This window comes from Nicotiana attenuata, unplaced genomic scaffold, assembly GCF_001879085.1.
Source record: "Nicotiana attenuata strain UT unplaced genomic scaffold, NIATTr2, whole genome shotgun sequence".
Lineage (NCBI taxonomy): Eukaryota > Viridiplantae > Streptophyta > Magnoliopsida > Solanales > Solanaceae > Nicotiana > Nicotiana attenuata.
This window is the reverse complement of record NW_017671045.1, coordinates 130,411-146,959: the sequence shown is the minus strand read 5'-3', so window position 1 is coordinate 146,959 and position 16,549 is coordinate 130,411. Positions and strand designations below refer to the sequence as shown.

At 39.4% G+C, this 16,549-nt stretch overlaps 1 protein-coding gene across 1 annotated transcript; it reads right to left on the bottom strand.

Moving 5' to 3' along the window:
- Positions 1–1,142: 1,142 nt before the first annotated feature.
- LOC109205483 lies at positions 1,143–14,692 on the bottom strand. Its single transcript, XM_019368201.1, has 11 exons — positions 14,641–14,692; positions 14,439–14,563; positions 13,217–13,300; positions 7,454–7,676; positions 7,177–7,237; positions 5,864–6,012; positions 5,682–5,752; positions 5,430–5,596; positions 5,274–5,345; positions 3,423–3,527; positions 1,143–1,614 (listed from the first exon to the last, which is right to left on the bottom strand). The coding sequence occupies exons 1-8, from the start codon at positions 14,690–14,692 to the stop codon at positions 5,465–5,467; spliced, it is 897 nt and encodes a 298-aa protein (XP_019223746.1). The 3' UTR covers positions 1,143–1,614; positions 3,423–3,527; positions 5,274–5,345; positions 5,430–5,464.
- Between the last annotated feature and the right edge of the window lie 1,857 nt (positions 14,693–16,549).

Here is a 16,549-nt window from a genome sequence, read left to right as displayed (position 1 = left end):
TAATGCCAAGAGGTATTCTACTTCATCAGACAAATTAACCTAAAAGCCCTTGGGAGTTGAGAAAAGTCAGGTGGCTAAATACAACAATTACAACTATACTGGTAATCACAAGTTGTAACCTAAAGGTCCTTTTGCTCACTGCTAAATCAGGTTGGCATAAAGGCCAAATTTCAGACTCGACTTTAGTCCTCTTCTTCGACCGCACTGAATCATCTTAGTTTGTGACTTGTGAAGTTTTGTACTTTTCTTTTACTTTCCCCATTGTTTACTTAGTTTCCAATACGATTTCTAATTTCTGTTTAGCTCCGCCATGATCGTTGAGATCTTTATTCATCTATAAGTAGTGAATATGGCATCAAGAAAACTATACACTTTAGAAAACAGAGAATACTTTCCCTTGAAATATCAACATTTTCCGTACTTTATGCAAACATTGGTGCTGAAGACATTACTAAGTAATTAAATTGCACCCTCTAATAACCAAAGCTTTTAAATGAAGTAGTCACAAAATTCTAACAAGATATAAAACTTAACTGCAAGCTCTCTAATTGCTTACACTGATAACCTTGGAAAATTTAAGTAGAATTACAATTGTCAACAGTAACATTAAGAAAGGAAGAGGAAAAGCTACACAAATATAACAAAAAAATATAATAAAAACAGCATTAAATAAGCGTAGCTTAAGATCTATTGGTCAAAGCAGAGAGCTAGCTGATACTGATACAACAAAATGAAACCACGCAAATCCAGCTAGACAATGTCAGTTTGACTGTGACAAGTCAGTATCAGTTATGAAATTTATGGTCATGACAACCACCAAGAGGAGAAACAATGACCAAAAACAATGACCAACTGGGAATGAGTGGGGAACCATAATAAAATCCCACCTAACAATTAATAGGAGAGAGTTTCACACAGGCTCCTAAATAGTTGTCCCAGTAATACAAACACAAATTAACTTAAGCACTAGCTTTAGTCCATGGATGTCGATGACCTTATGCCAAGACGTGACCACAATTCGCAGATGAAAGCATTTGCGGGCAATCCCGTGAGAGAGACTAGTTATTGAGGTGGTGGAAGTACTCAACAAAGCCAAAATATTATCCAGAGTAAATAAAAACATTCAACGGAACAGACATATGGAGGCCAATAAAATAGTCTGTATTTACTCCTCCAGTTAACCCCAACAAGTTTGCCCGCTTCATCATAAGAATTCATACTATACAATATTCAATACAGAAAAAGAATATTAGAATACGGTTATTGAATTAGTCAACTCGTATATACAGAGAAGAGACCTACACAGGAGAAAATTGGATAAGACAAGATTTGAGAGATTCACTAAGACTAGCAATTGCTAAGATAAAATCCTATGAACTAATATGATACACAAGGGCCTTAGGGGAACCTGAAATGGATTATCCATGCAGGGACCACTGCCATCTCGGGCTGCAGAACAGGAAAATAAATAAACCAATGGTATATAGTTACATATCTCCTCTACATGAAGTAGCTGAGAGATGTTTTCTTCCTTGATCCACCTTCTCCATATAAGTCATTCCACTGGAGAAGCTCATTCATGTTTGAAGATTCCGAGGATACACTAGCACATACCTGCATTCATTGACACATAAACAAGTCATGAATCAACTAAATGCGCACACACTTACACACTATACCAAACTATACTCCACAGTGATGATAAAGCAAGAAAAACACACAAGGGCCCAAGAATGTAGTAGTACTTAAACATTTTTCCCCACGCTAACAAGAAACAATTTCATTTGCACAAATTGGTACAAAACCATCAAAGATTCCTGGTTGGTCATCCAGGTAGGTCAAATACAAAAGCTTGCAATAAGAATATGATATCTACATCGCCTATGCAGCAACATTTCAAGGACATGATATTTAGATTGAGGTTATCAATTTAGCTGCTATCTATTCCATCTGAAATAAAGTAGCTGCTATATATGGAGTCACCAATTGTGATGGTCATCTCATAGCATGAACTCAACTTTAGTTCTTCATTACAGATACAGGGTCTACTGAAGTGTGCAAGCATAACAACAAAGATAAGAGATGATCATAGATTTATGTAAGTGGACCCGCTAGAATTTACTGAAATGAGGCACCAAACAAGATCAGCTGCCTAAAGACTGGAATTTGAGCTCACAAGACTAAGAGCCCAAGTTCCTCGGACCCCCAACAGTGGCTTTACCCAGTGGACATCCTCCTACCACATTATTAGCAGTCATGCACCACCGTGGAGATGGTGTTTTTTCTGTATATGGGCCAAAGCAATTAGCTGATGAACTAAGACACTCACCGCATATAATTAGGCACCGTAAAATTTAAAAAACCACTGTGTATACCAGACTAGAAGAGAAGACTAGTAGAATTTGAGACTATATTTGATCATCAGATTGAAGCTTGGTGGCTTAAAAGCAAAGGCCAGCCAGTGAAGGTACAAGTACCTATACTAGTGGCTGACTAGGAGATACCAGCATAAATAGAGAATCATTTCTCCATGAAACAGGGACGAAAGAAAGCCACTCGCTAAGAGAGGATTATATCAGTTTGAGGAGCTATTGATCTTTCAAGTTACATATATAGACTAGCTGATCGAAACCCCGAAATGTTGTGGTGGTCTCTTGTGCAATCACATGAACAAAATTCCTTTTTGAACTACTTCACAGTAGCATATAGAAGACATGAGAGGCCGACAACATTCAACCAGTCAATGTGATTTGTTGTGTTAACTGGTTGAATGTTGTTGATCTCTCATGTCTTCTGCATGCTGATGAGAAGTAGTTCAACAAACCAGTCAACATGATTTACCCCATAATTTTATGACAACAGCTCTCAAATCACAAATCTGTATCTCGCACCATCGAATAAATAAATAAAAACTAATCACTTGAGTACATATATATCTGACGTTACGAGAGATGTTCGATTCCTCCCTCTATGATCCCTGCATTCTCTTTCTTTGTTGTGAAGTGGATGTGGATTTGGAGCCCAAGTCCACTGAAGGAACTGGATGAAAGAGCTACCTTCCTGGAGCTGCCTCCTTATTGTAGATTGTTAGTTCACCAATTCAAACTCAGATTAGTTGGCTAGTGGATTTGTGCCTGGGTACGAACTACAAACTAGAAATTCGATCTTGAAAGTGTATCTAAGGCGGATTAGTTGTTTATTTTCAAAAGAGAATTTGATTAGAAAATCTGCAACAGTGTGATATCAGAAAGATCCATGAGAAAGTCCCAAACTTTTCTTGACAGTAAATAAAGCCTACTAAAAACTTTTCTTGGCAGTAAATAAAGCCTACTAACATTTCTCCTGAACCCCAAATACTCTGCAGAGAAAGTAGAATGCATGGCACAAAAATCAGATTAACCACAGTACGTGCAATTGTGTACCTGTTCATGTGCATACTTAAAATCATCCATGTTAAGTGGACGGATGTCTACACTACTATGCAACGCCGGAGTTGGCCTGTTCTCTGCAACTGCCGATGTTTTCTCCTGAAATCATGCCCCAAAAATAAAGAATAATAAGTCAATAAATATGAGATTTGATAATAATGAAAAGGTATATCTAGTACAAGATGAATAAGATAGAGATATTTGTGTAGTATAAGAAGAAAGAATACGGATATGGGTTAAATGAGCGTGGGTAGGTTGGGTAAGGCCTGTGTAGATTACTTTCGACAAGCATACATTCAGATAACTAATGTGTACACATCATACACACATTAGTTTTGGTGGGTGATAGTAGTTTTGGTGATTGAAATATATGAGATTTGGTAATAGTGGAAACAGGGGTGGATCTGTGTAGACAAGAAGGGGTGGTCCGCCACCCGGTTGCTCGGGTAAAATTTCCTGTGTATACTGACATTTCATGCAAAAGAACATAGATAAACAACAAGTGGCACCCGGATTAACAAAAGTTGTTGTGGGTGCCATGGTTTGAGGGCCAGCTTTTCAGCCAAAATACCTGTGATCGACACTCATTTCACGCTTTTAGCATTCCAATTCTACTTACCCCTTTTTATCTTCCTTTTTCTTGTCTTTTTCTTAATTTCTTTTACTTTTTTCACCTTTGTAACTCTCTTTGTGCAATTATATTTTTATTATTTTCTTAAATTATAAGTTATATCTGTTTTTTTTCTAGTATCTAGATCACAAAAATTTTATTTGTATTTAATTTTAGTTATTTTTCTTTTTTATCCATCTAATTTATTTTTCCTTGATAAAAAAAGACAAACTTTTTTAGTATGGTTACCATCTAGGTATTTATGCATCAAAATTTTTGTAAAGAAAACCGAAGTAATTTCAAAATGGATCGAATCGAAAGGAAGTGAATTAATACAAAATGAGTCGATCAAATTTACATCCCAATTTAATCCCTTTGATTAGTGATAAGTTTACATTAAATCCGGTGGCACCCGCAGCCATCAAATTCTGGATCCGCCTCTGTGGAAAGGTATATCTGGTACAAAATGAATAAGATAGAGATATTTGTGTAGTATAAGAAGAAAGAATAAGGATATGGGTTAAATGAGCGTGGGTAGGTTGGGTAAGGCCTGTGTAGATTACTTCCGACAAGTATACATTCAGATAACTAATGTGTACACATCATACACACACACACAAAAAAAAATTGCCATCAGAAAGTTATTTTTCAGACACACACACACAAATATAAGAGACATGGATGGGTAAAAGTAGTTTGGGAAATTAAAAGATGAGAAAAATGGATAGGAATAGGACCCCCGGGGTAAGAACACAAGAACACAACATGTGATGTGTGGGTTAGGCGCATGTTACAGGTTCAAACCAACCGCAAACAAAAGCCTAGTATTTAAGTGGACAAGGGTAGAGGGATAGCCCCATCATCCACCATGTTTCGAGCCACGCATTAGCTGGCCCTTGGGGACATTGTATAAGAACAAAGTATGAGGAAATCAATTAAATGGGTTTTGGTAGGTTGGGTAAGTCCGGTAGCCATTTTCTGAAAACCCAATTGACACCCACCTTTGAAACCCTAGACCATAACATATTATATCATGAGGAAAAAAGTTTGTTTTGTATTGTATGCTCCCAAACTATACAATTCTTAATGACCAATTGGAAAGACTTAGGGAATCCATAGTGTCAGCCCCCTCAGACGTGGATATTTACATTCCATCGAAATTCTTAGGTACAACACCGAGAACAAGAAATAGAAAAACCAAAAGAAAAGGCAATGGGAAAGAAAGTTGTACATACTGGGAAGGCAAGGTCAAGCAATGCCGTTTGGTTACTTCCAAATTTCGTAAATAGCAGGCCACCAGGATGCGACTGTAAAGCATAAGGTAAGGCAATCAGAATCACAAGCCAATTTCTTTATCCTGAAGGAATGCGAAAATAACCGTCACTACATACTTTCTCCTTTCGGTTGTCGGACTGGGTAAGGGATGCTATGGCAACAACATTATCTGGCAAATGTTCGAGCTTAATCTTGAAAGCAGCATAGGGTTTCCCACCATAGACTTCTCAATGTCTTTGATGAACAAAACTAGAGGACTGCTTTTACTTTCATTTGAAACAACCTACATATATAAAACATAGTAAATAAACTAAGGACACTCGACTCTGAAATGGAATAGTATCACCGAGAGGTATATTAGCAAATACCTCAAAGAGTTCATTGATAGCAAGTTTATCAATTTCATCAGTACTTGAGCTATCAAGGCGGAGCAAGTTAGCTGTGGAAGAAAAAAAGATCAGGCCACCGAAAAGACATGCTCTGTTATTCGTCATAACTGAGCCGGGCAACAAAAGCGGACCATGAGTTAAATGAGGCAGTAGAGTATTACCAGCACATAAGAACCCATGATCTTCATCGCACAGACCACCAAGATCATTACCCTCTGGGATTGATTTATCAAATCTGACACCAATTTTAGAGGACCCATTTTCCTCAAATGCAAGAACCACTTTGCCCCTATAACCATATGTTGGACCCCTGCAATCATGTGTGTTGATGACGTGATTTTGAAAATAAAGGAGTTACTGACAAATCCAATAGAGACATAGAGCATTCTGTTCACAATGAATAAAGGGAATATTAACTAAACAAGTCAATCCATTATGTGCACAAAGAATAACAAGAAAAAACCATTTTAATCCCTATAGTAGTATTGCCATATAAAGCACAAAGGAGTCATAATTAAGAATCCTTGGTGCAGAAAAAAACCTCATTAAAGAAATACAGCATTAAGTGCTCATATATACCGATATTATCCAAAACATTTAAATTTTATTGTTTTTCAATAAGGTACTTTCAAAACTATTTATAAGCCTTTCATGACTAAAATGTTTATACCCATGTTCCTATTTTATTTTCACATTTAGAGAAAGGATAAGGCTAAGGTAAGGAATCAAAAGATTTCAAATGTTTTAACCTGTTCACAGCACTTTAAATTACATAAATCAAACAGAAATTATGATTTAAGCGTGTTATAAGAGAAGTTCAAATTTTTATCTCTAATTGGACCTTCTGAATAAAATTTGGCCCATAATGGTTCCATGAAACTTTTGAAGATATTACAGATTATACAGAGTCGTAATTTCAGAAAGTGGACTATGGAAGATCTTTCATAGGCACATAAGACCACTTAATTCATACAAATAAATAGATAGAGTACTAGGGCTAATAAGCAACCACTAACTCAATTACAAAATTGACTAAATTAAAACCAGCAATAATAATGCCTTACCAGTTGCAGAACTTATGATCTTTTTTGCTAAAACTCGCCCTTCTTTAATAACTGACAATCAGTATGTAATCATCTCATATCCTTATTTCTGAAATTTGTAGATATCATGCCTATAGGGTTTTTCGTCTAACACTTAGGCAAGCCATAGGATAAACTTATAAACTGAATCAGATTTTATCAGCTACAACCAGCAGGCAGGCCTGATTCGAGCTTCTATCTAAACTATGTATTAAATCAGTCTACCTCAANTCCATATGAAGACTTGAATAAGACATCACAATTAAACAGTAAGTTAACAGATGGAAATGATTCAAAATGCAACCTCAAGCATAGCATATATAAGAATCAATGAGAGAACTGAACTAACATCTCACAGGAAAAAGATTTTTAACAGAACTTATTGCACTTACCTTAAAGGTGTTTGCAGCAGAGAAAAGCCTGATGAAGATCCAACATACTTCACTCTGTCACCTCTCAAAATGACAGGTCCTAGCATTAACTTCCACCACAACAGGATATTTTCTAACCCAACATATATAAAATATGAAATGATGTTTTGTGTCATTGTCAAAGGGAGGGAGGGAGGGAGGGAGAGAGAGAGAGAGAGAGAGAGAGAGAGAGAGAGAGAGAGAGAGAGAGAGAGAGAGAGACCTTAAAAAGCATTCTCGCTATGAGAGCAACAATTACCTTTTCTGAAAGTGTAGTTTTTTGACGAGGCAGTAGATGCCTCCTGCTTGGGCTGAGCATGAGAACTAATCGTTGAACCGCCAGTTATATCGGCCTCAACACTTGAAGCTGGCTTCTTATTAAGATGCAGTGCCGCTGCTTGTGCACCACGTTTAGCAAATACACTAGATCTCCCTGGCTTTGAACTTTCTTTGACAGGGTCGACATCTTTGGCAATTGAACCCTAGATGGTATATTAAAGAGGAAAAAATTTACTGCAGGATAAAGAAAGTTCAATTACATTAACCTCGTACATCAACAATAACAAAAATGTTCTGAGTACTCGTCCCTCCCATTTCACATAATACTGCAAAGTCACTCTCAGGTGACTATAGCCAGCAGTGAAGTTGATAGATTACTCTTTAAATATTCTGACCACCCTCCATATGATGATTGAAAATTTTGCAAAAGTTTAGATTGGATTCCCCTGAGCGGCTGAGCCTGCCATCAAGCACCTCCCTATTTACTTCTGATTTGGCTTGCGGTAGGTCTACACAAGCAAACTAACAAAATCCCTAAGGAACGAGGTAAAGGGTAGAGGGACATCCCAGCTAAGATTGAAAATTTGCAACCAAGTTTCCATCCCATTCTCTATTTCCCCATCGAAATGATATCTCTGTTGTTCTTGAGGTCGAGGCTCAACCAAAAATGTTTTCCTTTCTGTCACCCACCTCGAGTCATATCTTCAGTTTGACATAGGCGGGGTTATTTAGACTTCATTTCTTCCTCCGCTTCCCATGTCATCTCTTCCACATTCTTGCTTCTCCATAAGACCTTCATGGAAGCTACCTCTTTATTCTGTAGCTTGCCGATTTGTCGGTCTAGGATTGCAATCGGAATTTCCTTGTATGATAAGTCCTCTGTAATCTGTACATCATCCGTGGGCACCACTCGGGTAGGATCGCCAATGCACTTTCGTAACATAGATATGTGAAAAACGGATGGACAGATTCCAATTTCGAGGGCAATTATAACTTATAAGCTACTTGGCCCACTCTCCGAATGATCCTATAAGGCCCAATACATGGGCTAAGTTTGCATTTCTTACAAAACCTCATCACACCCTTCCTAGGTGACACCTTTAAGAATACCCAATTATTAACCCCGAACTCTAAATACGACTTCTGAAAAGCAGATTTGGTTATAACCACTGAAAACTTGTTTAAATGTCAATGTTTTCTATATGGAAAGATTGACCATTGGGAAGTAATTAAGACGGGATTGGAAAATGTGGGAGAGAGGGAAGGAAGAATGAATACAACAAAGAGGCAACAGAGCGGTAAGACAAATTCATAAATAATTATGAAAGGACCGTAACAAAAATTCATAAATAATTCGTATCAAAACTCATAAAATATTCATGAAAGGACCGTAAAATTGACATTTAAACAAGTTTTCATCCCGTCTTGATTGAGCTCTGGAAATTCGTATTAGAATTTGGACTTTTGGGGTATGGGCTTAAGGTTATTGGGCTAAAAAAAAAAGTTGGGCTTGGAGTAAACTATTTCGGTATTTCGGTATACCAAAATACCGAAATATCAAAAAACCAATACCGTATACCGAACCGAATTAACAAAATACCGAAATTTCTGTACCGAAATAAATTGAAATATCGAAATACCAAATTAATTCGGTTCGGTTCGTAATTCGATTTTTCGGATTTTATGCCCACCCCTATGTCTAAGCCAGGATTTCACAGCCACAATCTTCTGAGTGTCTGCCTTTATACCTCCATCGGATACAACGTGCCCTAAGAATGTTACAAACTTCAACCAGAACTCACACTTAGAAAACTTAGCATATAATTTACTATCACGGAGGGTTTGGAGTACCGCTTGCAGGTGGTCCACATGCTCATCCTCTTAACGTGAATAAACCAGAATATCATCAATAAAGACTATCACGAACAGATCTAAATATGGCCGGAATAGGCTATTCATCAAGTCCATAAATATGGCAGGTTCATTCGTCAACCCAAAGGACATGACAAGGAACTCGAAGTGGCCATATCGGGTCCTGAAAGCTGTCTTGGAATATTTTTCTCCCGAACTCTGACCTGGTGGTAACCCGACCTCAGATCTATCTTTGAAAAGCATCTAGCTCCCTGCAACTGCTCAAACAAGTCGTCTATCCTTGGAAGTGGATACTTATTCTTAATAGTTACCTTGTTCAGTTGCCTATAATCGATACACATCCTCAGCAAGCCGTCTTTCTTCCGTACAAATAGTACCGGTGCACCCCAAGATGAGGTACTGGGTCTCATGAAACCTTTCTCCAGCAAATCTTTTAATTGCTCCTTCAACTCCTATTCGGCAGATGCCATTCTATACAGAGGGATGGATATTGGTTGCATTCCCGGAAGCAAATCGATGCCAAAATCAATTTCTCGCTCTGGAGGAATACCTGGAAGTTCATCTGGAAATACATCTGTGTACTCTTTGACTGCTGTAATTGACTGAAGTGTAGGTATCTCAGCATCTGCATCTTTAACTCGCACAATATGATAAATGCACACTTTTGCGATCATTTTCCTCGCCTTCAGATAGGAAATAAACCTACCTCTAGGTGTCGCTGTATTACCTACCCATTCAAGGACGGGCTCACCTGGAAAATGAAATCTAGCTATCTTTGCTCGACAATCAACTGTGGCATAGCAAGCTGCCAACTAGTCCATGCCCATGATAACACCAAAATCCAACATCTCTAGCTCAACTAGGTCGGCCGAGGTCTGACGACCACAAACTGACACCGTACAACCTCGGTAAACCCGTCTAGCAATAATAGATTCTCCGACCCCAGAATGACTTCATTGACTGATCACCGAGCAAGAAAGACGCTTTACGCAGCATTTCAGGTCGTAAAACTCTATAAGTGTGTAATCAAGTTAGGTTAGGCCAACCTCGAAACTAGATGTGGTCACCTTTCTGATCTAACACCACAGGTGATGGCCAGGGATCATCCTCTCAATAGGATAGAAAGAAGGAATCTTCCTAGGAAGAACCTAGACGGTTTCTGGAAGCATCCTTTACTTTGGAACCAACCACTAGAGATTGGACATATATATAATCTTTCTTCTAAAAAAGGGATTCTTATATATATATATATATATATATATATATATATATATATATATATATATTTTAAAAATAGCTGCAAGACCAAAACGGGGTGCAAAAAACCGAAAGCCCTTCTTTTATTTAAGTTCCTCCCAGATACATGGCTTACATACCCGGCTCAGCATTCTTGGAAAACAATCGAATCGAGCGGGGATTCGAATTCCCCTAGGGGTATGGGTACTACGAAAGGAAGTTGATCACGGAGAGAAGGGCCTTTGTCTGGTTCATTTTCACTCTGAAGAATGCCCTTTTATCTTCGTGCACCTGTCCCCAATGGAAGAATGAGTGATCTGTTCCCCTGCGGATCATGGCGGCGAAGGTTTTTCTATGCTACATGCCCTAGAATAAGGCAGCATTGACATTGAATGAGAATGCTTGAATGGGAATCATCTTAGCAACTGACTATAGACATGAGGCTTTTTTCATTCGCTATGTGCTGACTGGATGCGTACTCCGCCTTATGAGCCACAACTCAAAATGAGCCTTGCGACAAGACGCGGACATTCCCCATGCTGCGGTTCCCTCCGGTTCGTTCCCGGGTTGGGCTAGGGGTATAGATACCGCAAAAGGATCACTTAGTATTTCACGCACTATGCCAAATTTCCTCGCGACAAATGGGGTAATACACGATAAAGTAGATGCTGGGTCTAACAAGGTATAAGCATCAAGAGATCAAATGGTCAACGTACCTGTCACAACGTCTGGTGAAGACTCATGGTCCTGTCGACCCGCTAACGCATAGCTACGATTCTGGTTACCACCTGAACTGGAACCTCTACCTCTGCCTCAACCTCTACCAGTCGAAGACTGAGACTCGCGCCCTGAAGGATGCACTGACATAGATGATCCTATTGCTGAATTCGCTGGTTGCGACACCCCCCAAAATCTCTATTTGGGCAATCTCGCATCAAATGCACCGGACGTCCACATGTATAACAAGCATCTAAACCAGCTCGACATTGGCCCAAGTGTCCTCTACCGCAGATGGCACACCGCGGAGAAAATGGCCATATCTACCCCGAACCTCGTTATCGCTGCAAACTTGATGCCTGGGAGCTCTCACCTGGTCCTGACTGAATATAACGGCCATACCTGTAACCCTGTGACTGGGGTGGCGGAGGCCTAGGTGGCCGTTCGAAGTACTGGGGCCTATAACTACCCTGAGACTGCTCCTGAGATCTGGCAAATCTCATCCTGTTACATTGCGCTGACTCAATCCTCTCCGTACTCTACTGCCGACGCCTACCCCTTTCTACATTCTAGGAAAATGCATGAATCCGGGAGATATGCATACTATCCTGTAATGCAGCGGTGGCATATGCCTCGGTCAAATCTGGGGCCAACCCTGCTATAAACCTGTGGATCCTGTCCCGCATAGTAGCAACTATGGATGGTGCATATCTGGCCAATGAGTCAAAACGGAGACTATACTCTCGAACACTCATATTGCCCGGCTTGAGGGCTAGAAACTGATCGACTCGGGCCTGTTGGATCTCCCACGGTAAGTACTGGTCAAGGAAGGCATCTGAAAAATTCTCCCAAATAGCGAGAGGTGCATCACGTCCCCTGGATCTTTCCCATCCCTCGTACCAAAGGATGGCTATATCTTTGAGTCAAAAAACTGCTAGCTCAACTGCCTCTTTCTCCGTAACATGCATAACCCGAAAGATCCTGTGAAGCTGATCTATGAAATCCTGCGAGTCATACCTCTGATCTGTCCCAGTGAACTCTGGGCGACCCAAAGCAATAAACTCTCGGACCCTTGAACTCTCAGATCCCTCAGAAGGTCCTGCACTAGCGGATGCCCTAGCCTGTTGCTGGGTAGCTACCAACCGTGCCAACAAATACACCGCTCTCCTCAAGTCCTGATCTGATAGAAGCGAAGGGAGAACTGGATGTACGGTCTCCCTAGGAATCTCCTCAGGTGACGGAGGAGCCGGTATTGTTGTCTCTCTCCTCTGGCCAGACGTAGCCTTCCTAGTTATCGTCATTTGTGCATGCAAACGCCAACACGTAAGTTTAACTCAAATTTCCAATAACTCAGTTCTACAACACGATTTAGATTTGAAAGAAGGGTAACCAAGCCTAAATGCCTTGTAGTCCCCTACTTATATAATGTGGTGCACCACACATCTATAAACAAGACCCTACAAGACACGGCTTGTAAACTCCCTAGGAAAGAACTGCTCTGATACCACTTTTGTCACGCCCCGAGCTTGGGGGGCAAAACCGGCACCCGGTGCCTCATCTATCCTTGCGTACCAACTTGCGACTCAAGAATTCTGGACATATAATGTCATACTTTGGCCAGGGGCCACATTGCAAGACAATTTGCGAAGCAAAATATAAAACTGAATAGAGACTAACGCTAACTATTAACATAAAGCTGGGTCGGTAACTACTATAACTGACAAGCCAACAAAATATACGTACAGGGCCTACAAGCCCAATATACTGCACTAACTGACAGGATATGTCTACAAGCCTCTACTGATGGATGTACGGTGACCGGAACAGGGCCCCGACCTACCCATAACCTATCTACATACATAAACAAGATATACACAAAACTTATAGACCCGACAACTCCGAAGGACGGGGAGCTTACCAATAAAGTTGAACTCCGGAAACACCTACTGAGGAGGTCTACCCGTCTGTCTGTCTGAACCTGCACGCATGAAATGCGGTGCCCCTAGAAAGGGATGCCAGTACAAAATAATGTACCGAGTATGTAAGGCAATATATAGAAAGCTGAAACTGAACTGATAATTTGAACATATGCTTACCTGGTGATACTGACTCAACTCTCTCAATATAGCAAGCAAAATAGTTGTCCGGCCCTATAAGGCTCGGGATATATATATATATATATAACTGCTCTGTCGTAGTAGGCTCGCTCATAGGCACTCGGCCATATTAGGCTATGTATCTCGACCAACTGGGCTCGCTCATAGGCGCTCAGCCACAGTAGGCTCGGTATATAACTTACCATCTGATCAAAGGTTGCCCAATAGGGGCCTGCCCATCGATTATAGCTTGATGGTAATGAAAATACTGTAATACTGTATAAATAAATTCTCTGCTCTCATGACTGAAAAAAAAAAAGAAATACTCAATTGAATATGAAGTCCCGATAAGGAGAATATTATAACTTACAAGACTAGGAAAATATACGTAAATTTCGGGATATGAATTTTTCTTTATGCGTCATTATCAAACTCGTGTAATTACGAGATCATGCCAAAATGAAGAAAGGGCTTAGCCTTAACATACTTGGAGGAGGGAAAAATCCGTATGATATTCTTGAAAAAGGTTGCACTGTACTCCTTTAGAACCGCAAAATTTTACGTTGCTATTATTTCAATAATTCTTGTTGGAATTGTTTTGTTGCAAGAAATTTTGTTGAAACTTGCTAGATTATTGCGTCTGCTTGAATGTTTGAATTAGGAAGGTGTTATAAGATTTCTTACAGAAACTTGCTAGATTGAGGGACGTCAGCTTGAAATGTTTGAATTAGGAAAAATGTTATAAGATCTCTTACTTTGTTTCTTTAAGTCCAATGAAGCCAAATACTACATGACTTACTTTGTTACTTATGATGCCACCTTTCAATTAAGATCATTAGTCACTTACTTTAAATGGAGGGGCTGCCACATTTAGTCACTATCACATATACCCCTAATTAATTAGTAATATCCCATTACCCAATAATTAACCAATTACCCACATAATTAAGAATTGTCTCAACTTACTTAAAATACTACTCATTTTTAATACACCTTATTTTTTTATTTTTTTTAACCATGGTTTCCGGGCATCGCTTTGCGAACCTGACTAGCTGTACCCACCGGGTCCCGCTGTTTCAATGCGGGTGCACGGTTAGTTCCACGGGGCCTTGGAGACGCGGCCGATTTGTAATGCCTCCAGTGGCCCTGCGGGGGCTCGAACTGGCGACCTGAAGGACTTTGTTCTCAGGCCTTTACCAGCTAAGCTATCCCTAATCTTCTATATTAACCTCCCACTACTCCTTACCATTATGGTTGTAACTCCCACCTCCATAACCTCCTCCATCATCTTTCCCCATTATCTCAAAATTTACCATGACATCCCTTTGTATTACCTAAATATCATCCTATAAATAGAGGGTTTGGGCATCACATTGTACATATTTCAATAAGAATCTCTCATCTCCTGCTCCCTACATTCTTGTCTATTTTCTTGTTTTATATTATTATCTTAACAGATTTTAATTAATTTAAGATCAAGGCTTTGGTTCATTGACTCTTCATATGACTGTTGACGCAATAAATTCTCTTTCTGGCAAGAATTTTGGCACAGTATTTCAGCCTTCCATACTCGCGCATTTCAAGGAAGTGTAACTTGAGAATCCACTCAATCAGTTAATTAAACCTCCTGCTCATTGTGGAAATGGAGAAAATCGAACAAACAAAGAAATAAACACCGTTAAAGGAACAAGATAAAGTGTTTGCAAGAAAGGTAAGTAATAAAGATCGTTCTTTAAACAAAAACGAAAAAAGGAATGTATAAAACTGTTAGATAATGAATGTAGACATAATCTGAATATAGACATAATCTTATGTAATATACATAGCTAGTATAATTATAGGGATTCACGGCAGATTTATAGGATTTCCTTTTTGATTCTTTCCATAGTTAAGGCTCTATGTACTTGTATATATACTTGTTACTTCTTGAATACAACACAAGAGAGATTTCTCTATTGTCTCTATACTTTACATGGTATCAGAGCCGAGCTTGTAGCTCGCCGGAATTTGTCCGCTGCCTAGCCGGAGTTTGTCTGGCGCTTTACCGGAACTTGTTCACTGCCACGCCGAAATTTCTGCAAACTTTTGAAGTAACAGTTCACGCGCCACTGATAACTTTCTGGCAGAATTTCGTCGGCAAACACGTGGAGTCAAATTTTTTGTCCAGCTGATTTCGTTGGCCAAACCTGGTTAGACCATTCCTTTCTACTTCCTTTCTTTGACTAGTTGTCTGATTTGGTAAGTGCTGTTGTTTGGAGAGTTTCCTCTTGGATCAGACTACTTCTCTGATTTGTTGGAGCATATTTTTGGGTCTGTTTAGTTATCTGAGTAATTGACTGGTGAGAAGCTTGCATAATAGATTGTTGATTTCGTATCTACCAGGATCTGTTTGAGTATCTTTTAGCTTCGGGAACCTCTGTTAGTTTAGTCAGTTTGTTATTGAAAGAAAAAAAATGATGGTAAAGAATAATAATGAAACAACTCCTAGTCCAACAATCTTGGTTTCGGATGAGTTTCTAAAATTCCTTCAATATCATAAATCAGTTAAGGAATCTTCTTCAGTTACTGCCTTTGCTGGGTCAGATAAAACATATCTTATCACCTCTTCCAATAAATGGGTGATCGATTCTAGTGCTACAAATCACATGACAGGTAATCCAAATATTTTTTCTAGCTTTCGCTCACATAAAGCACCCTCTCCGGTTACTGTAGCTGATGGATCAACTTGTAGCAGTGTTGGATCTGGGACTATTAAACCAACTTCCTCCTGTCATCTGTATTAAGTCTACCAAGCTTGGCCTTTAACTTGATTTCTGTTAGTAAAATTACCAAAGACCTTAATTATTGTGTTGCATTCTTTCCCGATCATTGTTTGTTTTTAGATCTTAAGACGATGCAGGTTATTGGTAAAGGATATATATCTGGTGATCTCTACATTCTTGATGAATGGGAGCCATGGTCTGTTGCATGCTCTAGTATTGTGTCTCCTTTTGAAGCACATTGTCGACTTGGACATCCCTCTTTGCCTTTGTTAAAGAAGCTCTGTCCTTAGTTTTAGAATATTTCATCATTGGATTGTGAGTCATGTCGATTTGCAAAACACCATCGCATCTCGTTAAGTCCAAGGGTTAATAAGCGAGCTGAGTCAGCTTTTG